The sequence below is a fragment of the Myripristis murdjan genome, chromosome 3, assembly GCF_902150065.1.
Source record: "Myripristis murdjan chromosome 3, fMyrMur1.1, whole genome shotgun sequence".
Lineage (NCBI taxonomy): Eukaryota > Metazoa > Chordata > Actinopteri > Holocentriformes > Holocentridae > Myripristis > Myripristis murdjan.
Genome location: NC_043982.1, coordinates 31,179,957 through 31,205,121, shown reverse-complemented (window position 1 = coordinate 31,205,121; position 25,165 = coordinate 31,179,957). Strand labels below are relative to the sequence as shown.

The 25,165-nt window shown below is 41.7% G+C and overlaps 3 protein-coding genes across 5 annotated transcripts; all 3 read right to left on the bottom strand.

The window, feature by feature from the left end:
* Window positions 1-5,255: 5,255 nt before the first annotated feature.
* On the bottom strand, window positions 5,256-11,595 carry ndufs3 (NADH:ubiquinone oxidoreductase core subunit S3). Its single transcript, XM_030048512.1, has 7 exons — window positions 11,455-11,595; window positions 11,041-11,103; window positions 10,816-10,913; window positions 8,768-8,917; window positions 7,508-7,633; window positions 5,996-6,115; window positions 5,256-5,562 (listed from the first exon to the last, which is right to left on the bottom strand). The coding sequence occupies exons 1-7, from the start codon at window positions 11,507-11,509 to the stop codon at window positions 5,392-5,394; spliced, it is 783 nt and encodes a 260-aa protein (XP_029904372.1). The 5' UTR covers window positions 11,510-11,595; the 3' UTR covers window positions 5,256-5,391.
* A 712-nt stretch (window positions 11,596-12,307) lies between these two features.
* Window positions 12,308-16,158, bottom strand: ptpmt1 (protein tyrosine phosphatase mitochondrial 1). Of its 2 annotated transcripts, XM_030048704.1 has the most exons (5): window positions 15,886-16,158; window positions 15,694-15,774; window positions 14,331-14,522; window positions 13,533-13,619; window positions 13,075-13,214 (listed from the first exon to the last, which is right to left on the bottom strand). In XM_030048704.1, exons 1-4 carry the CDS (start codon window positions 16,030-16,032, stop codon window positions 13,578-13,580), a joined length of 462 nt encoding a protein of 153 aa, XP_029904564.1. In that variant the 5' UTR covers window positions 16,033-16,158; the 3' UTR covers window positions 13,075-13,214; window positions 13,533-13,577. The 2 variants fall into 2 exon arrangements, with proteins under 2 accessions (XP_029904563.1, XP_029904564.1); XM_030048703.1 differs by lacking the exon at window positions 13,533-13,619 and having other exon boundaries at window positions 12,308-13,214.
* Window positions 16,159-16,749: 591 nt separating this feature from the next.
* prc1b (protein regulator of cytokinesis 1b) lies at window positions 16,750-25,036 on the bottom strand. 2 transcript variants are annotated; one of them, XM_030048710.1, is made up of 14 exons: window positions 24,904-25,036; window positions 24,449-24,581; window positions 23,424-23,546; window positions 22,801-23,034; window positions 22,126-22,296; window positions 21,745-21,894; window positions 21,472-21,619; window positions 21,230-21,366; window positions 20,707-20,802; window positions 20,461-20,607; window positions 20,226-20,336; window positions 19,938-20,048; window positions 19,145-19,324; window positions 16,750-17,649 (listed from the first exon to the last, which is right to left on the bottom strand). In XM_030048710.1, exons 1-14 carry the CDS (start codon window positions 24,912-24,914, stop codon window positions 17,578-17,580), a joined length of 1,824 nt encoding a protein of 607 aa, XP_029904570.1. In that variant the 5' UTR covers window positions 24,915-25,036; the 3' UTR covers window positions 16,750-17,577. The 2 variants fall into 2 exon arrangements, with proteins under 2 accessions (XP_029904570.1, XP_029904571.1); XM_030048711.1 differs by having other exon boundaries at window positions 19,222-19,324.
* Window positions 25,037-25,165: the final 129 nt, after the last annotated feature.

The following is a 25,165-nucleotide window of genomic DNA, read 5'->3' as shown; positions in this document are numbered from 1 at the left end:
GAGCCGGTGCTTAACTGGTGCCAACAAAGAACCGGTTTGCTTTTCCACCAGTCAAGAGCAAAGTGGAGCCAAGTCAGAGCCATGTCATGACGTCATCGGAAAACGTGATGACGGGTGCGCGAGACGCTCGCTCAGAATCACAATAACCATCATGAATGAATGAATGATACTTTATTAATCCTTCGCAGGGAATTACATTGTCATGGCAGCTTCATCACTTCAACACACATAAAACTGCACACTCATACAATCCAGCGGCTGCAGCGTCTCTGTCTCTGTCCGCCCGTGCTGTCCTGAAGCCGGTGAAACTGATCAGAGTCGGGGATGATGTTGGTGAGCCGCGTCTCAGTCAAGCATATAATGCTGCGTTCCCGATACAGTTTCTGGCCCCGGGTGGAGCAGGATCTGGATTTATTAGCGATGCAAATACTGCTCGTGTCTTTACAAGCCTACATTTCAATACAGTGGCGAAAAACGCAATTATTGCCGGCTACCTGTCGGATTCGTGATCGGATCGAATGACAGCTATGTTTAGTTATAAAACGGGTGCTTCTCATCCTTAAATGTAATTTGCTGAGCCGCGTTCCATGCCATTGTAAAATCTGTATAATCCATGGCTTCTCGGGGATTATTGTTTATGTTTATAGCGTTCGCAGTTCCTGTTTTGTTTTTGTAAGCCCGCCCACCATTGACGCGGTGGGTCGCGTCATCGGTTCTTTCTCTGGCTCCTGTTTAGCCCCTGCTCGGAGTCGGTGCTTGCCTAGCACCAGTTTGGAACCAGTTTGGCACCAGTTTGGCCCCTGCTTGGGCCGTGGAAAACCAAAAAACTGGTGCTAAGTCAGGCACCGGCTCCGAACCAGCCCTGGTGGAAAAGGGGTATGTGTACAGAGAGCTGGAAAGCCAAGATGGCTCCTACTGAAATGCACAGTACTATGGCACTACTGACAACTGTTCTGCTGGAGTAAACGGCGTGTATTGAAGACTGCACTTGCATACCATCATATAATTTAAGGTGATGACCTCTATTGAGCTCCATCAGCAAATGGACGGAGTTCATTTGAAGTTTATATCTACACCACATTTTTCAAAACAAACAAACAAAAAAAATCATTTTGTCCACAAAAAATGTTACCTACAAGCTTAGTATTCTACAGTTATTATGGTGTGACTCTAAGATGAGATGACTGTAGAGTAACAGTGACTCCACTTCCATTTCAAAGTCTGGTTATGGAGGAGAAACAGAGAGTTTATATCTGACCACACAATGACTGTTTGCTTCACACACACAAGTTGACTGTGGTGGAGCTTCTAACTCTACAGAAATACAATTATAGGGAGTGTTGTATTTATGTGATTTATTTTTAATTAGGGAGAAAGGGTTGGGAAAAGTGTGAGGGTATCAGGGGGTGGTGGGTGTGGTGGGTTGTGGGTGTGGTGGATTGTGGGTGTATGTGTGTATGTGTGTATGTGTGTGTGTGAGCACAGATGGTAGGGTGCTCGAGGTCTTCTCCGGAGGCCTCCTAGTTGTTGGTCTTGCTGGAGAAGCAGGCTCTGAATGGGCGGGTGATGATCCTCCACATCCTGGACTTCTTAGTCTTCCGCTGGCTTTTCTCTCTTTCCAGCTCGGCTATCCTGTCCAGCATGGTGGCTTCTTTCTCGGCCCACTCTCGCTCTTTCCTTTCCTGGGCTTGCTCGAGGTCTTTTTGAGCCTGGAGAAGGGACTTCATTTCCTCGCGCTGCTGGAGCTGCAGCTCGAGAAGGCCGATGCTGTGGTCAGTCTTAACTGACTCCAGCTCAGTCTTCTGAGCAGCAAGGAGCTTTTCCTCCAGCTTCTGGATCTTGTTCCTCTCATTTTCGAGGGCGTCCTGCAGCTGCGTGGCTCTGAGGACAGCTTTTCTTTCGATGAGGTCCTTCTCCATAACCTCCATCTGAAGGTGAAGGATCTGGCCATCAGCGTCAGCTTCGTCCCTGGTGTTGGTGGCCCGCTGCATGAGGACAGCTTCCTTAAGCTCCATCAGTTGTTCATGTAGAGCTGCTGACTCCTCCTCACATGCCCGGATCCTCGTGGCTTGCTGGTCCACAACTTTGAGAGCCCTCTGGAGCTGCAGCTGGAGTTCCTCAGCGGATTTCCCTCCAGCCTGGCTCTTCTCGCAGACTCTGTCCTGAGAGATTTTCACCTTTTCAGCTGTTTCAGTGCTGGTCAGCTGAGTGGGAGCTCCCTGCAGGTCAGGCTTGCGGTCGTTGGTGTGGGTCTCTCCAGCCTCACTCTTCTCGCAGTCTCCGTCCTGAGCGATCTTCACCTTCTCAGCTGTTTCAGTGCAGGTCAGCTGAGTGGGAGATCCCTGCAGGTCAGGCTTGAGGTCTTTAGTGAGGGTGTCTCCAGCCTCATTCTGCTTGCAGAGTTTGTCCTGAGCGATCTTCACCTTCTCAGCTGTTTGTTTGTGGTTCTGCTGAGAGGGAGATCCCTGCAGGTCAGGGTTGAGGTCTTTAGTGCATGTCTCTGCACCCTGGCTCCTCTGGGAGACATTCACCTTCTTTGCTGTTTTGCATTTCAGTGTAACATCTCTCAGTGCCCGAGCAAAGACAGGCACAGCATCTTTCTGGAGGTGTACATGGTCGTACAGATCACCTCGTTGCACCTGGGGGTGATGTACAACATGCACATGTTGTTGTTCCTCACAGTATTTGGTGATGCTCTCATTGACCTTTCTTATGATCATTGGGTCGGCATCCACCCTGGGTAGGATGGTGGACATCACAATCTCAGATGAAGGAAAAGTCCTGCGTGCCTTTTCAATCATCTTAATGAGAGAGGATGTCACTTCCACCTTTTGTGAGCACAGGTCATTTGAACCCGTGTGAATCACAAAGTGGGTGGGTGCGCCAAAATTAGCCTTGGTGAGTTTGTCCAAGACAGATTTTATGTCTGGACACAGCAGCTTGGCAACCTTTTGCCCAGGAAAGAGTCTCTCCTCCTGGACAAATCTGCCATTTGCATCCATTAGCAGAACAATCTCTGCAAAGAATGCATTGGCTGCTGTGTCTTTGGCTGCGACCGCGGAGACCTGCTTGGCAGCCTGCTGGGGCGCGGTCTTCTTCACCGGGCCCGCAGCTTTGGCTGCAGCTTTGGTCTGCCTGGTCTTAGCCGTGCCTCGCGGCTCGTGGCGCGCGGAGGCGGTCTTTTGTTTGTTTCTCTGAGACATGGCCTGTCTCGGAGATGGTGTGGTGTGGGTGTGGTGCGTTTGGGGGGGGATTAGAGTAGTGGACAACCTTCCCTGAAGTCAACGGGTATTTACGCACTCCTGTTGTGACGTCAGCGACACACAGCACGCGATGTCACATCGGCCCTTGACCAACTCGGTGATGTGGTCTGGGAGAGAGAGAGAGAGAGAGAGAGAGAGAGAGAGAGAGAGAGAGAGAGAGAGAGAGAGAGAGAGAGAGAGAGCCTCCTGGCCCGTAAACTGTCTTACGTCATAATGCCAAGATAACAATCTCATACACTGTTACCCTGCAACATGTCGTTGATGACGTCACCAGTTTGCTGCAGGACGAACATTCGAGATGAATGTTGGTGTGTGATTGTGCGCGCGCGAGCTAGCTCCATTTGGAGAAGCTTCACTGGATTTCTTCTGGCTGACTGCCGGGAGTCCTGGCTACTGAAGTGGGCCACGCTGACACAGAGAAGACTTTTAAACACCACATTTTTGATAGGATGTGTAATTTTTGTTAAGTAATGTTTTTCTGAGCTGCGGAGACTGCAGGAGCTAAGTTGGAGACTTTTTGCGAGCTTAACTCGAGCACACGGGTCTCAAGAAATTTCACTACATCTGAGATTTTTGGCTTTCCAATCTTAAGGCACGCCGGTTTTTTCTTTTGTTTTCTTTGGAGCCTTTGTCAGTTTTCTCTCAGAAGGAGGAGCTGCAGCGAATAAAAACGCCAATTATTTCAGCTACATGCGGGAAAACTGGTAGGCATAAAATATGTTTTCAAGTGCAAAGAGTGTCGCTCTGCAGACACAATTCCTAGATGCATAAGTGGAAAATAAAGATGTGTGAGTTACTAGATGGCTTTTCAAATGCATAATGATGACATTTCCTTTTTTGTATCCCTCAACAGTGATGATGTTGCTCCCAGTGAACTTGCTGGTTGGCGTGCTGTGCCTGAGCCATGCCAGGAGTGTGTGGGGTATTGCCCTTCACACTTCTCTTTCACAGTGGGAAAGTTCCCGCATGATCATTGCATATTAGATACCTCTGTATCAGACAGACATGGGTGAAAATGTGGCACACACTTTCATCAACTTCCCTGAAATTCACTGCATTTGCTTGGTGCAACTGCTCACCGTCTATCACAGAAGCACAAAACCTGACTTATGTCATCCTGGTCGCCGTGATTGAATCCCAAAAACAGTTAAAACAATAATGGAAACACTTTGACCCATATCTGTTTTTAATAGTCTGGCTTATGCTGACTCTTGGAAATGTTTTGAGTATTTCTTACATGTAAAATGAATGCTTCAATGACATGTTTAGTAAAATAAAAACTAAGAAATGTGAGTGTTGCATCTTTTTTTGTTATGGCAGCACATCCTAGCAGGTTATATCTATATTAAGTGCTCTCAGTCAGAACTGCTGAGCAAAGGGACAAAAGCAACCACAGTCATGCTGCAAACTCCATCAGCATTTTCAATTTTGATTGTCTGTTCTTTGCTGCAAGCCATTTCCCCATCTGTGCAGACACAGTGGCACCTTCTGGACAAATGTGGTAGGGCAGATTTACAGCAGCCATTCATGCAAGGCTGGAAACATGTCAATATGTTTGTGATTTGATTTTAAGTCACATCCAAGGGTAATTTTAAGAGCATCTTGCATTAGTACAGGCAAAAACTGACTTTCTCTCCTTTACATCCCATTTGATTGGTTTACACACACACACAGGGAGCCAGTGTGTGGTATCACACACACACTCGGTCATGATCGTGATGGGAAGAATGGGACTGATCAAAAATACAAGATGTGATGGTTAAATTGGATGGATTTTTTTTATGCACACCTACTGTTACACCATGAGGAAATCACATTAGACACACGTTATATCTGGAGGCAGAAGTCATGAGATTTTGATTGCAGAAAGGGAGTCTACACTTAAAAGTATGTACTTTAACAGGTTGTCAATCGATACAGCCTGCAGCCTGCAGTCATGAACACACCCACGTTAACCAAGTTGCTCCTAATATGAACCACAGGACCACAATCATCGATTAAGGAGCATTTTATTGGTATTTTTATTTACATAAATATTTCAAATGGTTCCTAGAAGGGACAGTTAGTGAATGTTAGAGACAGACAGAAGATGGTGATGGTGTTCATTTGCAGACTGAACAGGAGGAGGTCATTTCTTCTCAGGGGCCTTGTCACCGGCCTCCAGTTTGGGCGCAGCGTCTTTGGGCTCTCGGTAGGCGGGGAACACCTCCCAGGGGGTGCTGAGGTCAAACTTCCTGAACTCCTGCGTCAGCTCCACAGGTTCTGCCACCACGCGCTTCACCTCATCATCGTAACGCACCTGCCAAAGGAAACATGCCACGGTTAGCCGTGTGCACGCCACTGTGCACTGAACTTCAGATTAATCATCTAATTCAAGGACATTTTGGTGATGTCCTTGAGGGATTGTTTGGTATTTAACAAGGACTTTTAAAACATCCATTTTCAAAAACTTTTAAAGCTTTATTTCATTTTTCATCTGTCAAGGCCCATGTGAGTCAGATCCATGTCAGCGAGAGGAAAAAACAATTATGAACCACGGCAACAGAGCCCATGTCTAAAGCAACTGGGCACAGCTTCCATCGTGTCTGTCTTGTTCATTTCCTGCAAATTCTATTACATTTATCTGGTGGACAAACAAAATGAATCACACACATGGAGACCCAGAAGTGGAAACAAACAAACAAAAAAACATTCCTTCTTTAGTCAAAGCACATGGCTCTGGCAGGGCGCACCTCAACGTATCCTGAGAGGGGGAAGTCCTTCCTGAACGGATGGCCCTCAAAGCCGTAGTCTGTCAAAATGCGCCTCAGGTCAGGATGGTTGGCAAAGAACACACCAAACATGTCCCACACCTGTACAAAAGCACATACACAAACACTTTTTAGACAACAGAACCATTTGAATGAAACAGAAAGTACGTTGCAGGGGGACCGAGCGTTGTGAATGCAATACCATGCCATCACTCCACCAAACCTCCACTTCTCCACTTCGCTGTGATAGAAGATTAAGGTTAAAGTAAAAACACGCCTTAAAAAAGACATACTGTAGTTATACTGCAGACATAGTTAATCCATTAAACAAAGCTACTGGCAATAAATGCTGTATTTATGGATCCATGTTGTGTTGTTTGGTTGTATATTTTCTTTAATTCTGTGGATAAACTGTGACATCACAACATACTGTATTTCCAGTGCAGCTGCAATGGAGTTTTGTAGACATCAACAGCATGTTTTTAGTGATGCAACACAACAAATGAACGGATGAATGGACACCTTTTTTTTGAGATGTCCGTTTCTTAAAGTTTCAACAAGTTGAATTTGAATTTCTAAAGACCTGTTTTAAGATGTTTCTGAATGCAATTTAAGACCTATTTCATGTCCATACTGGCAAAAAAGTGCAAAGGATATGAATGAGAATTGGAGTCCCAGAATTGTAAAATGAATGAATTTTGGACTGAATTTGCTGCTTTTAATTCACTGTTATATAGTAACCTTTTAATTCAAGGTTACTATATATATAGTGACCTTTTAATTCACTGTTTAAATGTCTCTTCTATCATTTATTCCTTATATTCCTTATTAGCGCATATCAAATCAGATAATGTGTGATATGCATGTGTAAACAGAATAATTCAAAGAACTTGTAATAGACTTTTTTTCTTGTCTTTGTGTGTGTAATCATCTTGTGAATTTTTATAGTGATATCTGAAAGTAAAATTTTGAACCCCTTTCCTGTGTGTTAAAAACAGTGTTTTTGGTAATATGTGGTCATAAATAGGTGATTTTCAAAACTTTCCACCAATGGGATTTCTTGGGACTTTTTTCCCTCACTCAGGACAAACTGAGGATACAAAATCAGTTGAGTTTGCTTCTCTTGCAATTTGTCCTAGGTTGACCCCAATTTTGGCCTAAAATTACTGGACTAGTTGAGGCAAAGTGGAACCAAAGATGCTTAGTGATTAATATCATTTTTATAACTGTCTCCATATCTGGTGATATACTGAAAAAGTCAATTACACCACTTTGTCAAAAAATACTTGAAGTGAAAATCACTGATTGATGATATCCAAAATTGCAAGGAGTTTTCCTTTACTTCATCGTTCAGACGAGAAATATGATCCTACATGTTAACCACCAGACTCCCTGAGGAAAATGCACACCGCCGGCAGGGCTTGGCGATACGGCAAAAATTTTGTTGTTGTTGTTGTTTTTGTTGTTGTGGTGAATGTGCAGGTTTTGACTCACCTCCCTTTCATACCAGTTGGCAGCCTTGTGGACAGTGACTGCAGAGTCCACTGGTGTCAGCTCGTCTGTGTATGTCTTGATGCGGATACGAGAGTTGAAGCGCAGGGACAGCAGGTTGTACACAATCTGGAAACGAAACACAACAAACAAACAGTGAAAACACATTCTCAACCTGAAAATAATCACTTTCCATCATCAGCCCTTTGAAACCTGGATCGACGGCAGATTTCTTGCTTGAATGCTTGTGTAAAGCGTCTGAACGCAGCCTTTCAAAAACATTTAACGCTTTGCAGCAAACTGGCTTGATTTCTTTCAAAAACGCGGGAAAAACTTGGCAAGTAGAAAGAAATAACCCCAAAATTTTCAAGAAATTAGTTAAAAGGATACAAGAAAATGACCTGCAGATGAACTAAAAAGACAAGACATAAAAACTGGAAATAAAGAGAAAAAAATATTTCAAAATGATAAAAACTAGCAGGCAAAAAGTCTGGAGAATGATATTTAAAATTATTATTATAAATTTAAAATTACGTTACAGGAATTTTTTTTTTTTTTTTTGGCTAATTAAGGTCTCAGCTGTTTGTGAAATTAATTTGTATGTCATCCTTGCTTAGTAGGTTGAGTTGAAATACAATAACCAAATCGTTGAGCAATAAAGGATTCCCTGGAATCAAGGATAAGAGAATACATGGAAAACAGGAGGGCATGCATGCTTTTTTCTAAATGTGGCCATAAAGAAATACAGACTTTAATAACCTTTGCTCCCAAAAGATTCCTATATTCAAGCATCTCTGCTTAGCCTTAGCAGTTGTACGCACATGTGCACCCACCCTGGCCTACAGCTGAAGCTGCCAGAGATTCATTTACTTTTTATCTCCTATCCTTCTTTTGCTGATTAAAGATTTAAACTGTTAACTGTGTCAACTCATTTTACTAAAAAACAACAAAAATATACCCAAGAGTGAATTTTGCATTAAATGAACAAAGGCCTCCTCAGAGCACAGAAAGCTCACAGGTTGGCAGGTTTGACAAAACCGTCTCCTCATGACAAACTGTCTCTGCGTTGTTTGCTCCATTCTGTGGTGAACACGTCTGAGATGTGACTGTGTTTGTGGATCAGCTGTGCCACTTCAAAGCTGCTCTGAAATGCTTGTGTATGTGCTTAGTGGATGGCTCTGCTGTGTGTGTGTGTGTGTGTGTGTGTGTGTGTGTGTGTGTGTGTGTGTGTGTGTGTGTGTGGCTGAGCAGCCTGGCTCCTACCTCAAAGCGATTCTGCCGTGTGGGGATGTCGACAGCAGTAAGGTCGATCATGTTCCTGAACTGAGCGTTGGTGTGGTCCCTCAAGAAGGTCAGCACAGGGATCACCCCGTCAGGATGGATCATCACCTCCAGCTCATTGTAACATGTAACCTGCACACACACACACCATTTATACCTTTTCAGAGCATCTCAAGGTTTCAGAAAGCCTTTTAATGCTGCCTAGAATTGAATTTAAGACTGATTCAAAGATCTAAATATGGAAACAAAGGTGCAAAAACAGCCTCTTTCTGATCGAACAGGAAATGAAATTAAAGTTCTGAAACTAAACTGGCAGTATCACAAAAATGATGGTACTAAATTAACTGATGAAGTTGGGTTTAGTAAAGATAGAATGCATATTGTACTGCTATACTTGCTTTGTTTAAAATAAACATGCACATGCAGCACAACAGCTAGAAGAGTCTGATGAGTTCAGAAAACTGAATCTCTTCACTGTAAAGCAGCCTTTAAAATCAGAAAAAGACATCACTTATGCCACATCACAATATTACAATATCCAAAATCCTAGATGATATCTAGTCTTATATCACCATCGATATAACATCAATATATTACCCAGTCCTACCTACCAGCCAATTAAATTATATGCCACTAATTTCATGTAGATAGATCTGTTGCTGCAGACAAACAACTGAGTGTGTGATTTTCTACTTTACACCACGGTCTGGCTCAGGGCTGAACAATGCATCGTTATCGTATCACTCTATAGATGTGAACATGTGAGATATTAGTATCTCAAAAGGAAACCATATGGACTACATGAAATTTAGAGTTAGCCTGAGACAGTGAGACAGTCTGCTCTGATCAATAAAATAATTTGTGAAGTAACTGAATTTTCTACATCCATTTTTTATTATGCTGTTTTTGAAGAGTGCTCAATTTTCACTGTTGCTACAATTAAAATATTGTTCAATAATTGTGTTGAAGCAGCAAAATGTTTAATTAATTTTTTAAAATTTATCTTAAGGCAGCATAAGTCAGTGATTGGTCTATTCTGATCAATAAAACTGCATTTTTTTTGTAACTTCATTTTCTACAACCATTTTCTTTATTATGTTTTTTTTTTTTTTCACTGTTGCTACAATTAAACTTTCAAATAAGAGTGAACCCATAGTCATATCATATAATCGCATCTCTACTGAGATATTTGGCATAAATATCTCAACATGTAACCATAGCAACATTAAAAACCACAGCTGTCATAGCCTACTTGTGTCATGCACAGCACACATCGGGAAGGAAAACACACCAATGGATTTTTTTATATGTTTTTTCTTCTTTCCGTCATATTGTTGGTATATGACCGTGGTCTATGCAGGATAATCAACGAGTAGGTGTACTTTAAACAGTTTTAAGGCACGATGTGCCTTAAGACCGCACACACACCTACTCTTTGATTGTACCCTACATACCCAAGGGCTGGGCAATATATCAATATCTTATCAATATTGTGATAGGAAGCTACATATTGTCTGGGATTTCAAATATCGCAATATCGCGTTATGGCACAAGTGATGGTTTTTCTGGTTTTAACAGCTGCTTTACAGTAGAGAATTGCAATTTTCTGACCTTATTAGACTGTTACAGCTGTTCTATTATTATTTGTCTCACTTGCTTGGTCATCATATTCAAAATACTAATAACTGTTTATCATAATTCTCTTGTATGTAAATGTCTTATGACAGCACATGCAGTCATCCCTACAATATTGTCACAATATCAATATTGACGTATTTGGTCAAAAATGTTGTGATATATGATTCTGTACATGTCGCACGGCCCTACTGTAATTTACATATTGACGTGTATTAGCTCATGAGGTTCAGCTCACCCAAGTTATTCTAAGCCAAGTATGTTGTTTACATGAGCAAGTCCCAAAGAGCTGTGTGTGCATGCAAAAACACTTCACTGCCACTGTTTTGTCCAACATTACAGAGCACACGCCAGTTGGGTGCAGCTCTTCAGCCCAACACTGAACCTGCTCTGACCTGGACCTGCTGGATGTACTTGGGCATCATCTCGGCCACATACTCCCCAAATGCTGCCAGCTGATTGTGACTGACAGCATCCTTGGGCCGGACTGTGGCTGCAGGGAGGGCACAGGACAAGTGAGGGTTAAACAGTGAAACCAAACACCAGTCTGCTTCTAGCACTTCAGAGGGAAAACCTCCATCACTTTGACACACGGCGGTGCAGCACCGCTCTCTACTCACGTTTGCTCTCGGTGCTTTCCAACCTCGCTTGCTGCTGGACGAGACATGAGCTCCGATTAGCGACTGGAAAACAAGAGGAAAGAGGGTTGGCACCATTTTTCCTGGTGATAATCGATACTACCGAGCACGCAAACATCCATTCTGTGCACTTTCATTTATCCGTTGATGCTGTCAAGCTGAAAAACACTCGTTATGATCTGAAACAACAAGCAGCAGCCAGTGACGATCCTACATGCTGACAGGCTCCATGCAAACTGGCGTTAGCATTAGCTAACTCGAAGGTCAAACCCGAGACATCTGACCGTTGAAAATAGGACAGCGGGCTCTTCAGAAATACATGTAAGGATGCCACCCTTGTTGATTTACTACTGCAAATACGGCGTTAGTCCAGAAACGACTTTCTAGTCCACTTACGGCTAAAACTCCTTCCAAGACCCCCGCGGACAAACCGCATCAACGACGCCGCCATGTTGCGCTGGTGTCGTTTCTTCCTCTTTGCTCCTTCAATGAAAACAAGACGCGCTTGTTGACCCCATGTCGCCACCTGCTGGCCTGGATGAGGTGCGACAAGAGGGTTGCAGCATCACTGGGTCGGATTCAGAAAAATGTATGGTTTTGTTGATTTAATCACCGCCCCTTAAAACACATAATTACCATGACCACACTCACTACAGTCACCAAAATTAGCCTCAGTGACATTGCTTCTACGTTAACAGCAATTGTCTATTTTATGGATCATATGTATTTATAATTTGTACCCTCTACTTTGCACCATTTCGTGTCCCTTCATATCCTTACACCATGTGGCATGGGGCTACACTTTCTTACAATGCACCTTGTTATACATTTCTTGCCATAACGTCGTATTACCAAAGCAAAATCTATGTAAAACACTAGAATACATTAATATCTGTCACAAGAATTTATTAATACTGATTGCCAGTATTTGAAAGTTGTAATGAGGTATCATATGAAAGATGTAACATGTCAATAAAGTGTACGATTCTCCAGCATATTCAGTACTGTAAAGCAAGGTTATTACAGTCCTCCGTTAACCATAATAACCAGGACTTCAATCACCAACATTAGTCTGTGACATTGCTGCTACATTAATAACAATTGTGTATTTTCTGGAGCATATGTATGTATAATTTGCATTTCCTACTTTGCATTATTTCATAACCCACGTGTGAGAGAGGGCTGCACTCTTCTTACTATGTCATATTACCAAAGCAAAATCCATGTAAAACACTAGAATACAGTATTATCTCTCATGACAATTTTATTAAGCACTGATTGAAAGTTGTTGATAATTATGAGGTATCACATGAAAGACGTTACATGTAAATAAGGTGTAGCATTCTCCAGCATATTGAGTACTGTAAAGACCTCACAGCCATAACGCACGTTAAAATGTGTTCCTACTGTCCAGAGGCGATGAGCCTCTGGGGAGGAATCCTATCACAGGAAATCTTCGGGGTTTCCCATGTTATCTCAGTGCTTTAAGCAGATGCATTCCTGGCTGAAACAGGATGTTGCGGCAGGACATAACGCGAAGAGGGAAAGTTGAAAAGACTGAGAACGCTCTGTGTAGAATCTGAACGTCACAACTTCCAAAAAGTCCATAAATTCAGCCACGAGGACTCAACCTTGGTGTCTCAGGAACACCAAACATTGCCCTGACCGTTGTGAAATTGAAGTTTTAATATACAGGTAATAGGAGAACTGACAGGATGTGTACATTTTTTGATATTATTGGTTTGAATTTTTTTATGCTTGTCTTCTGATACATGAAATACCCACTAAAAAAGCCACTGCTTTTCAATGGGTAATACTCATCAGGATTTTGTTAGTAAAAAATATAAGAAAATGCACACTTTTGGGTGATTTATTCTTAAATAAGTGTACATTGCGATGTTGAGAATTGGCTAAAAATGTGAAAATGTCATACATCATTTCACTGTGTCTTTAACAAGGCTCTAAGGCTCGTCTTCACAGCCCTGGCTGAAATGCAACAGGTGGCCGGCGGCCCCTGTGGACTCTCAGCTGGACTGCCCTCCACAGACTTGATGGTGGTATTTCCTCAGCATCTCCATCTGAGCAGAGCGCACCAGGATGTGCGGTCGAATGGATGCCAGCATCTGACAGGCTTCCTCTGGAGTCCAGCAGTGTAACTGTCAATGTCAGGCAAACACAAAATTATACATGATGTGCAGAGAAATCACTGTTTGGCTTAAACTGCTATACTGACTCCCAAAGGAAACATTCACAGTAAGTAAGCAAGAGTGCTGACCATGCCTCTTTTATTAAATAATACACTTTACTCACAGAGTAACTAAATCAACTAAAATGCCTCTCATGTTGTGCTATCGGTTGTTGATGTTTTGTGGGGAAAAGGAGACATGACGTAGCAGGAACAAAAGATTTTTTCTCATCATGACTAGAGTACTTCTGTATAGTATAAAACCCTGAAAAACACTGATTCTGCTTACAGCCTTAAGGATGTCAGCGGGAAATGGAGAGGCGTGAATCAGTAGTTACAGCAGTTGTACACCAGTTTCCTTATGAGCACTTTCTTCCTGCACGTGCAAACACATAAACAGCTGGTAAGAAATCCAAATAAGGGTATGCATGGCCCAATAATCTGGTTTCTCCAGCAGAAATCTACCTGAGTTAACTGGGTTTCTCTTAATTCCTTGAACCCGTCTATGGAAACCGATTTTTCTTGTTTACATGACAACTCAAAAACTGAACAGGTCTATGAGAGGAATGACCCAATTACAAAAGTGCATGTAAAAGCCCTGACTGATTGTCTATATGCCCCTAGTGGCCGTTCAGTGTCATAGCAATGTCTACAGAAACTAAACCAGGATCATTTACTTGCCTCACAGTATACACACTTTGCAACTATGACACAGTGTCCTTCTTAACATATCTCTCCTCTGCAGTCAGGTCAGATGTGTGTGTATTTACTGCCATTAAAAAGGAGGAGAAACACACACCTGAAGTGGGGAGTTGCAGGCTTATGGAACAGACATGAGAGGGAGTAGAGAGAAGCCGCAGACTCTTAACTTTGGTGCAAAAGTGTTTATTCCAAGATCAATCCTCCTGTAGAAGGGAGTATGAGCTGAAATACTGATGTTAGCTCATGTTAATTCAGTCGGTCAGTTCTGATCTTTAAATAAACACATAATCAGAGTTGAGTGTGTGCGGATTCCCTCTTCTCCCTCTAAAAAGGACAAACAACCAAAGAGTGACAGCACAGTGAGTCATGCGCGGCGTCTACCGACCCGTATGAGGTAAGCAGCAGCCAGCGTGGCGCTGCGGGAGCGTCCGGCCTTACAGTGCACGTACACGCTGGTTCCCTCCTGTCTGTGCTGCAGGGCAAACTCCACCCCTCTGTGGAGGTTCTCCAGGCTGGGAACCCCGGTCAGATCCACGGTGCTCAGCCTCAGCTGCTCCACCCCAGCAGCCTGCCACTCCTGCAGGCAGGCACAGCACACTGAATCAAACGCACCAAAAATCTCTTACACAGTTCATCAGTCTGACCCTCCTTCAACCTGCCTTATCTAAACCTGCCTCAGTTGCAGAATTTCCTGTATTTCACAACATTTCTTTAAACTTGCTTTCAGCACACATGTAGGTGGAGAGAGCAACACCAATTGTAAGACAGTAAGTTTTCCTATCCAAGAAAAAGTATCAGACATGTTGAGTTGTTAACTGAGGCTCTGCTGCTGTTGGATTCTGACAGACTGACACCCAAACCTCCTGCTGATGTTACTGGTGATGTTTCAGAGAGCTGCCACTTTCTCTGCTATCAAATAATGATGTAGCCACACTAGAAAAATATCGATGCAGCGTCAACAACAAACAAAATGGGCCCAATGTGTAAGGTACAGGATATTAGCTGGTTTTGAACAGTTTTAAAGTGTTTTGGTGGGTTTCATTTAAACAGCATGTACACACTAGGGCTTGGGCTTTTTTAATCTTTTTTTTTTTTTTTTTAATTACTGAATCAATTTAATGTTAGCTTCTTAAGGGGTCTAAATATCGCTCCAAAGTTAGGTTAAATTTTGATGAGGGCAAATTTTCAGCAGGGGTCCTTTGACCTCTGACCTCCAGATATCTGAATCAAAATGGGTCTATTGGGACCCACAGGTCTCCCCTTTGCAGACATGCCCACCTTGTGCAAATCCCATACACTTTCTGCTATCAAACATCATTGTAGCTACACTAGAAAAAATGCTGATACAATGTCATACCACCTACATTTGACCACAGGATTTTTTTTTCTTTTTCTGTTGTCCATTGTATTTTTTTTCCTTTTTCTTATTTTTTCCATTGTATTTATATATTTACTTATGTATTATTATTATTTCATTATATTTTTATCATTCATGTTTTCATTCTTTAATCTCTCTCTTCTATCATGTTTAATTTTTATAATGCCTTGTGCATGATTGCATCTTGATTGTGTTGTTGTATTTTCACTGTACTGAATTCAGCACGAAAGGTGCTATATAAATAAAGTGTGATTCGATTTGATTTGAAGTGTTTAATTTAAACAGTATCTATGTAAACCCTGGATGACAACCAGCTGCTGCAGTGTAGCTGAATCCTTTCTCTAGCCAGAGTCAAACGCAGCGCCCTCACCTCTGCTGAGTTGCAGAAGTATTTGGTTTCATACTCCTCATTCATGGTGATAACCCCTCGAACATTTTCTGTGTCCACCAGCTGGAAGTCAGAAAACAAACAAATAAACAAAAAACGTCAGTGCCAGCTTCAGTTGCTAGGAAACGTGATGTCAGAGGTTGACAGAGAGAGGTGCAGGCAGTAGATGCTCACCTGTTTGGTCATGGACCTGAAGGGCAGCGCTCCCAGGATGACAGTCTGGTCCACCCGGTTGAACCACCGCCTGGACGAGACTTTCTCCATCACCACATTGTAAGCTAAAGTGGGGTAGAAGAGCAGCCTCGCTAAGGCTCCCGACATGACTGCGCTGTCTACACACCGGCGCCCAGGGCTCCTGCTTAGGTAAAGTCAGCTACCAGCTCAGGACACATGCTGCCCTAACCTCATCACCACGGAGAGACTTGTGTTCAGCAGCAGGAGAGTACTACTTCCGCACTAGGACCCGCCCACCGAGCTGCCATTGGTTTATCGAGTTGTCCTTCCGAGCGTGATCAGGAAGTTAATGACTTTAATTTAAACAATGTTGTCATCGTCTGTTTGTGACTTGAAATAAAGATTTACAGAAAAAAGAAAAAGATGTTTTATATATATATATATTCTTCGTTAGGAGTCTGTAAACATACTTCAGTATGTAAATATAAAAATGTTAACCTGCTGTCATGTTGACTTTTTAATGCACTATTATAGAAAGGGTAAACAATTGTGAAAACTTAACCCCTTACTGCCTGAATTTATTTACAATTATCTAGTGGTAGAGTGCTTCCAGTACAATTCTTGGTATGTGAAATATGCATCAACAGCATCAGTGGGATAAATACACCACCTCGGCTGCATTAAGGCTGGAAGTGGTTTGAAGCGAATTTGTGACAATAGTCTACAAGGGGTTAAGCATTGGTTGGTATTGAATCCCTTACGCTTTCCAACACATGTGTTAGGTCCAAGAGCTTCATGTCATTATTCTCTTTTATAGAGGTAAACAAGACTGATCTTATTGTGGAGCTCATTTCAACAAACAGAGACAATGAAAAGGCATTTACTTTTAATTGCATGGACAACAAGCTGTAACAAAATAGCTACGTTGTTAAAAATGGTGTCCGTGTAAATAAAACTTCAAACTGTTGCCAACACCAATACATGTCAAAATGATATTTTACAGTCATATCAGCCCATTTAAACATTAACAGTAGCTTAATACAAACAGTTGCACTGCTATGACGAGAACAATTGATAACAAAATGTACACAAATTCATGTATATAAAATGCAATATTTGTGGAGAATGTGGATGGAACATAGCATAAGTGTACAATTACACTAATACACTACAATAAAATTCCTAGAAAGTGCAAGTCATTTATAATACATTTGTCCTGTGACTCTAGGTTGCATAATTAAAGAGAGCTAATCACTGTTTAGCTTCTTTTAGTGTGCAGTACAAGATGTCGACAATATCTTATTTACCAATACTTTTCACATGCCTACTACTGTACAATATGTGAGAGCCAACATAGTGTTAGTTAATATATATGATACAAACATTTGTCCCCTAAAGGATAGTGATACACTAAACATTTTTGGCAATGCAGATGGACCAGATATGCCCAGCAACTGGCAACAAAGAGGAAAACATGTTCCTGCGTGAGTGGACTGCTGCTTGTCAAAGCTGCCAAATAAGTTTCCCTGTTTATCACCGCCTTAACACTTAATATATATATATATATATTACCTTCATTTACGTATAAAAGCAGAAAGCTGCAAAAGGTAGCAATCATCTCAAAAGTGTTCAGAACTTGATCAGAAGGACTACAATAGTTCAGCCGAGCCAGGCACCGTTGAAGAGGACACATCAAAGGTTGGAGATGGTAGAGTTCAGGATGTTAGGTTGGACTTTGGTGTTAGAGGCCTTGGACAGGTCTCGCTGTGAAACAGAAAAAACAGGCATAAGGAGGTTTCCTCCAGCATAACAACAGAGGAACGTTTGACATTCATAAGCAATCTGTAATATGACATAAATAGACCCTTTTCATGTTTTACATTACAGGTCCATGGCTTAAAACAAATTTGCACACTGTATCAGGCATGGTGCTTAAAAACATTAAGCCTTGCAGGCTGTTAATGCTGTTAGTGATCATTGGTGAAAAATATTACAAGCAAAAAAGTATCACACAGTTTAACTATTAGGAGTCGAATTTGAACATTTTTAAAAACAGATTTACAGAAACAAATCCACCCTCAGGTCTTGTTACACTGTTAGATATCAATGTCAAGTTTACTGGATTCCTGTTGTCATTTTGTGAAGTGCTGTCAGTTACTGTTGTACACACTTCCCCTCAACGTGCCTCAAACATTTCTACTTCACTTAGTAATATATTACATTTCCCATTATGAATTTACATGCACTTTAGTAATTGGATTATTTACCTCTTATAGGAAGTTATCTGATTTTTCAAGAGCCATGCAAATGAGAAAAAACGTTTCCATAATCGACAGCTAGCTTTCTCTTGGAGAAACATGATCATTATACCAGGTATACAAGTGTGCTGATTTTGGAAAAGCTTGGGAGGGTAAAAAGTCATTGTTCTACATTGATTGAAGGATATTTAGTTTTATATCAGTTCTGTCTGATGAAAATAGGAAAGAAAAAAAGGAAGGAAAGGAAAAGCACATCTGCTCTCATCAGGGAAATCAACCAGTTATTGAGGAGTTCATGTACATGGGGCTTTTTGTTAATCTAAATTAAGGTAACATGTAAAAGTGTTAATCTGATTTCTTGTGTGGATGTAAATGTAGTAGGTAACAGCAAGAAAGTAAGTCTAGAAAAAGTGACAATTGCAACTCATAGTAAACATAACATCTGGTGGCTACATTGCATTTCTGCCCCTGTACCTCTTATGCAATGGATTTCTCTGTATGACTCTAGAAAGACACCTGCGCTCTTCAATTGTGAAGGACTAACACCAACTTGATGTTTACTGTTGATATTTTAGAATGCTGAAATACTTTCTTTTAAACATCATTACAGGTGCTAGAAATATCTGGATGTGATGTTGTGTCATATATATTTGGGCAGTCATGCAAGGAAACAAGAAAAATACACCAGAAAACCAAATCAGTCTCGCAAATACAAGGCACATCATCAAGAGTTGTTTTGCAACTGTGTTTAAGGGTGGATTTTTTTCCTTTGATTAGTGTCATGCAGTTTAACTAACTGGTATTAGTCCATATCCCACTGGGTGTTAGAAATCCAAACACACCTTGACTGAACAGATTCAGTGCTGATCAAGTCCTTCTAAAACATAAATTTATAGCATTAGCATTTTCGTAACAAAATCTAATAACTACATGTAATTGTGTTGTTGAGCTAGAATGAGAAAGTGCAAGGGAAAATAATTAGAAACTAAAATGAAAATTACCACAAACTCAGAATATGTGCTGGCAACAGACGTTATGCTGAAGTTATGCTGTGGGCTAGCTGCGGTCAGCAACGCACCACTCAGAGGGGTTCCCTTGACCTGGGCCATGTTCTCCTTGTTGCAGCCCTGCAGTCCTGGGTTGGGAGGTTTACTGCAGCCTGTCATCCGTGCTGTGGGGATCTGGATGATACACATCACATGAGATGGAAGAAATCAGAAAGCAGAACCAATTTATCATCTTTACATATGATTCTGGTTGGTTCTTCATCTGTCTGTCAAACACAATGACACAACATTTGGCAACATTTACACACAGGATGCCTTTCTCGGCCCTTATCAGAAGGAGAGCAAGACACCAAATCATATGGGTACTGATCAGTTTTGCCTATAACATAATATTAACAAAAGTTAATATCTGGTCCTAGACCGGCAACCCACTTACAGAAACAGATTATCATCACAGCCAATAAGTCAACCTGTAGCACTTTGTAACTTTCTCCAACTGTGTGCACGTGTAACGTTTCTCTTCATTGTCCTTCTGCTTGATCATAAGTGAGCCTGCTATCATGTTACACCACCAAATAGGCCATCTAGAGGCCTCGGTTAAAAAAAAAAAAAAAAAAAAACATTTTCCATTTCACTAGACTGTATATCCCATATTTTGCTGACATGGACGAATGCCTGAGCTTTCTGGCCACAGTGCTGTTTTCCAATAAATTATCAGGGAATGTGAATCAAATTTTCAGCTTTTTCCATCTTTATGAGTTTAACTTCTTTTATCTTGAGAACTAACCTTATTTGCAGAGAGTGGGGGGCGGGGCACAGGTGAGCGACAGACTGCTCCACCATAGGCTGAGCGCATGGTGCTGTTAGAGTTGGCACTAGACATGGAGGTGGCATTAAGCTGGTAAGAGATGGCAGGGCAGACAGAGCGAGGATTAGTGCAAACAGAGCTCACATTAACCCAGTCAAGATGCTTAACAAGGCTTTAAGGCCAAGAATATACATTATAATGATAAAGGTAAGCCATGCATTGGTTTCATGCTATTACAGGACGCATGACTGAATGTGAATGTATTACCTTTCGTGATTTACCGGGGGTAGTGGTGCCAAGGAATCTGCGTTTGGTGGGTGTTCGTACCGCTGTACCATACAGCATATCCTCCTCTGTCTGTTTGCTCTTCTTGAGATGCTGTTGGGATTTGCAGAGGTTTCATCATACTTCTCAGTCAGTTGTGTCAGACAGAATAATAATAATAATAATAATAATAATAATAATAATAATAATAATAATAATAATAATAATAAAAACTCACCCTCTCTAGTTTCTCCTTTTCCTTCTCTATGCGGTGCAGCTCCCACTGTTGCTCCACGTACTGCAGAAACTTCTGGCTGTTCACTAGAAATTCCCGTCCCTGCTCGCTTTCCCACACATCTATCTGGGCTTTCAGTTTCTTTTCAAGCTAGATAACACAAATACATAACCAGTATATTATCATACATTCCATGATGCTGAGACAAGTGATGAAATGTTTTGAGTAAGTGTGACCTCCAAATCTTACCTTGGGCAGGCTTTTATGCAATTCAGACCTCTGTTTCTCCTCTTTGAGAAGATTCCCTCCTCTGTTAGTGAATCTGGTTGGATCTGTGGCTTTTTTCTAGGGATGACATGGAAAAGTGAGACAGATCATAACCTTTTCCTAATATGAAGCACTTTAGAAAGCTAACAAGACTGCCATAACCCAGTCTTCATGACATTGTGAGTTTCTGTTCAGTGAATAGAGCGAATCAAGTCAGAAATCATGTTTTGTTTTGCTAGTTTTTAAATAGGCATTCTGTCTCATGTTTTTTTTTTTTTTTTAATTAAATAAATTCATTCCGTTTGCAATATGAATTTTTTTAAGCAGTTAAGAGGGGCTGTATTTATCATAGTAAAACATTTATTGTCTAATCTGTTTAGTTCTGGTTTAATCACACTGATGGATTGGTTTAGTTCTGGACAGTTTTGTTGCATTGAATTTGTGGGGCTTTTCTTAGAGACAGGTGTTGGGGAAAAGTGCCCTTTCCTCCTGGAAGAGAGCTCACCTCCAGCTCCAGGAAGAGTCTCCAGCTGTCCTCCCACTGGTGAACCCCTTCAAAAAGCTCCTTGTGCTCTTCATAATGTTGCTTCAGACGCAGGATCTCAGCATCATGCAGACTCAACAGGTCCTCAGTAAAATCCTCTAAAATAATAAAATAGAGCTGCTGTATTAACCTTATTTTTTCCACACTCCGGTGCTATTCTGATACAAGCTGGTCAAAATCTAATGGCAGACTCATGGACTCACCACTAAAATATGGTGCAAAGGCCTGCCGTTGATCAATGCTAAAGAAGCATTTTTCCCAAAACACAGCTATCTCAGACCGGATGGCATCGGTGACGTTGCGGATGTTTTGGAGTTTAAGCTCCTCCAGACGCTGGACTTCTGCTCGTAACTGATGTGGAAAAATTATGAACAAACTGAACTAAAAATACCAATCAATAAACCAGTAGCCAAGAAAACTAGACTGGCTGAACCAGGCAATCTGGAACATACAGGACACTCAAGGTTTTTTCTTACCGCTTCCAGGTTCCTTTTCTTGGATGTGACCATGTGTTCAGAAAAGGCCTGTCTCTCTTCCTCGGGGACCTGCAATCTGTTCCACAGCTGCTGTATCCTCTCTCGCTGATTCTCACACATCGCCTCATTCTCTGCCTTGCGTTCCTCCAGCTGCAGCACCAGTGAGGCAGAAAGAGGCAATTAGCTTGTACACACAGCTTCTCATATAGTAATGCAACTGTGAAAGTGTCAGCAGCAAGACGCAACACTCCGTTTGGACAGACAGTGTGCATTGGTACTGCATTTCAAGGATTTTCCATGGTAACCCTGATAATATATGGTCTGTTTCCCTATCAGTGACCAAAGTTTCATTTGATCTAACACACTGCAAAATCACCTCACCTGACACAGGAGCAGTTTGAGAGATGTAATATTTTCTCTTGAGAGGCAGAAAGACTCCTCATCCTCACACACAATGTCCTTCTCAAAGCTGGTCTCAGGGACCTGGTCCAGGTCTTCCATGCACAAGATGATCTGCTTTTTGAGGTCCACAAACTCAACATACCGCTTCTCCTGAACAGATAGAGAGCAGCATGCCATGTGGTGAGGAAATCATCCTTTTCAGAATTTAAAATCAAGACATTTCTGACAGCTGACCCCAATATCAGACATCACGACCAGAAATCTATTCCCTACAGGTAAGCAAAGTTATATTTCTACTGCCAGGAGAAAACACTGTATGCCAAGATTTCAGAAACTAACAAAAACAACATGGTTTACAGCTCGCCAACAATGCATTTTTGTGTTTGTCTTGGTGGTTTTTGAAAAGGTTTAGTTAACTCATGGGTTGCAGATCCCTTAAAAAGATTAAGACATGAAGGGAAACTCAGATCACCAATATGCAATGATAATGTGAAATATGGTGGTATTTTGTCTACTCCCTGTCTGCCACCACCATCTATAAACTGTAAACATGAAAAACAAGATCAAAACAACATAAACCCCACTGTTTTTCTATTCATCTAGTCAAAATAACACCACAACAAAAATGGATATTCTAAAAAGGGCGGTCCCTACCTTTTCTGAGGTCTGGCTGGTAATGTGCTGGCGAAAGTTTTCTAGCTGTTCCAGTGAGGGGACAGAATCTGAGGCAATACCATAGGGCATGCAACACAAGATGTCAACCAGGTCCTGGTCCTTCTCCACCAAGGCCTTGAGCTGTTGCATCCGCTGGCTCTTCTCCTTCACCAGAACCTCCACTCGTGTGCGGATGTCTTTCTCTTGCTGGAGCATGCTGATACTCTCCTCCTCCTGGATATACAGAAGAAACAACAACAAGAAACTGACTTTTCACATCTCCTTAAGACAACTTCCTCACCATCACTAATGTAAGGTCGAGGCTGTTAATCATCGGACAATAACTAATGAAAAAAGATGAGTGAATCCAGTGGATAACCAGAAAAAAAATGAGCAACAGCAAGTGCTACCTGCAGGGAATGTGATGTCAGCAGTATCAGTACTTAATCTACGTTGTTAAGTAATGACCAATCTATATTCAATAATATGAAGGTTTAACACAGTTGTTAAGTTAATAAGACAAGTCTGCAGCTTCTGGCATTAATAATGGGTGTTGTTAACGGGGACCATTTATTCTAAAAGGTACATTATGTTAGCAAAGAAAATGTTAAAGTCATGGTTACCTCAAACATAGGAAGCTTAAGTTCCAGGCAGAGTTTCTCCATTTCTTTTCGGCATTCCTGAATACTAGTTATTAATCTCTTCTTCAGAGATTCCTCTTCTGCAATCATCATATCCAGCAAATTCTGGTAGAGAAAGAAATTAGTCTGTATCCAGAAGGGTGATGCAACAGTTCAAAATATTCAAGCCTACTGAACCGAATTTTAGTAGCTTATCTTAGTTGCTTGTTAGAACAATCTGACCTTTAACCATCCCATTAACTTCAAATTTTCTCATATTTGTTATCAACTGGGGACAATTTGACCCCAGCAATTCAAACTTCTAGGATGTCTATGGTTATGTTTGGCCCCTAAAGCAGAGGGAAGTTTTCTGAAGATTATAATTGACATGTTATAGTTCCTCAGTGTCATGCAAAACAACTAAAACAAATGTGTGTGAAATATTGACATTTCTTATCTACTTTATACAGCTAAAAAAAGTCTTGGATCAAACTGACCATAGAGCAACAGTGATGTGTACATTAAATTAGGACAAAGTCATTCAATATGAAGGAAAGAAAATCAGATGTTAAATTGAATGGGGTCCAAATGACCAAAAGATAATAGGAGGATTAAGAAACCAAAACACTGCATGTAGTTTCTGAATAGTCTACCAATGCCTTCTCTCATTTCGGCTTTGAATGAGCTCCAGTGATAGTTTCACTCAAGGCTGTTTTGTTCTCGTACAAAGTCCCACCCACATTTCTGTCTCTCTCACTTACACACACACACACACACACACACACACACACACACACACACACACACACACACCACAAGGTTAACATTCACAAGCAACCTGTTCGCCATTGTCGAAACTTTTACAAATCCCAAAGAAAAGTGATTAAGTTAAAAAGCGTAATCGGTGCTGTTCCAATTGAAATAGCGGCACCGCAAACCCAGCAGCAGGTGCAGTCCGCAGGCACAGCAGCGTCAAGCAGCTGAAACAGCCAGAGGCAGGAGGCTTACATAACAATATTATGTCTCACCTTGATGTGGTTTTTCACCACATTGGTTCTCTGTAGTCTTTGGTCCTCCGGGATGCCAATCTCTTCCCAGATGTCCTTCAGATGGCACAGGGCTTTATTCAAGCATGCCACAGACTCGGCTGCGAGCACCTCACTGACACGGCGAGACAGGGAGGAGACGTTTAGAGCAACCAGTTCGTTCAAAAAGGAGGCGAATCACAGTGCGATTATGTGGAATAATATGTGAGCTATCAGTAGTGAGATAAACACAAATATTACTCGGCGATTTAACTAACTTTACCTTCTTGTTTAGCAGAGTTAGGAGCTAGCTCCTTAGCAACGCCATCTGACCTAGCTTTCAGTTTGACGCGAGACAGCAAGCGCGTTTCACTAATTATGCTAACAACGGCAATCTTAATTTTACACCGTTTAAATTCTATCAGAGTCGACAAATATACAATAAATATCATCGTTACCTCTTTCTCATCGTTGGGTCCCAGGCTTTGTTTAGATTTATTGTGTATTACAACAACCTAAAACACGGAGACACAGAACGAAATGTCCCTTCCGTCTGTGCTGTCCGATCCGTTGGTACACAATTCAAAATACGCGTGCTTGGGGATTCTCCTCTCTGATTGGCCGGTGGTTCGAGTGCGGTCACGTACGACGTCAGCGCCGACCGGTGGCAGTTTCAGCTGGGAATCCCAACAGAAACCGCCCATCGCTCACCGCTCATGA

Coding starts and splice junctions, on each gene's coding strand:
- ptpmt1 (XM_030048703.1), bottom strand. CDS start 16,032: ATGTCGGGAGCCTTAGCGAGGCTGCTCTTCTACCCCACTTTAGCTTAC. Junction 14,523..15,693: donor ACTTCTGCAACTCAGCAGAG/GTGAGGGCGCTG, acceptor GCCTGCCTGCAG/GAGTGGCAGGCTGCTGGGGT. Junction 13,215..14,330: donor CTGCTGCTTACCTCATACGG/GTCGGTAGACGC, acceptor TGACATTGACAG/TTACACTGCTGGACTCCAGA.
- prc1b (XM_030048710.1), bottom strand. Junction 20,803..21,229: donor GACTCTTCCTGGAGCTGGAG/GTGAGCTCTCTT, acceptor TGTCATCCCTAG/AAAAAAGCCACAGATCCAAC. Junction 20,608..20,706: donor TGCATAAAAGCCTGCCCAAG/GTAAGATTTGGA, acceptor TGTGTTATCTAG/CTTGAAAAGAAACTGAAAGC.
- ndufs3 (XM_030048512.1), bottom strand. CDS start 11,509: ATGGCGGCGTCGTTGATGCGGTTTGTCCGCGGGGGTCTTGGAAGGAGT. Junction 11,104..11,454: donor TCTTGGAAGGAGTTTTAGCC/GTAAGTGGACTA, acceptor CTTGTTTTCCAG/TCGCTAATCGGAGCTCATGT. Junction 7,634..8,767: donor CACGGCAGAATCGCTTTGAG/GTAGGAGCCAGG, acceptor TTTCGTTTCCAG/ATTGTGTACAACCTGCTGTC.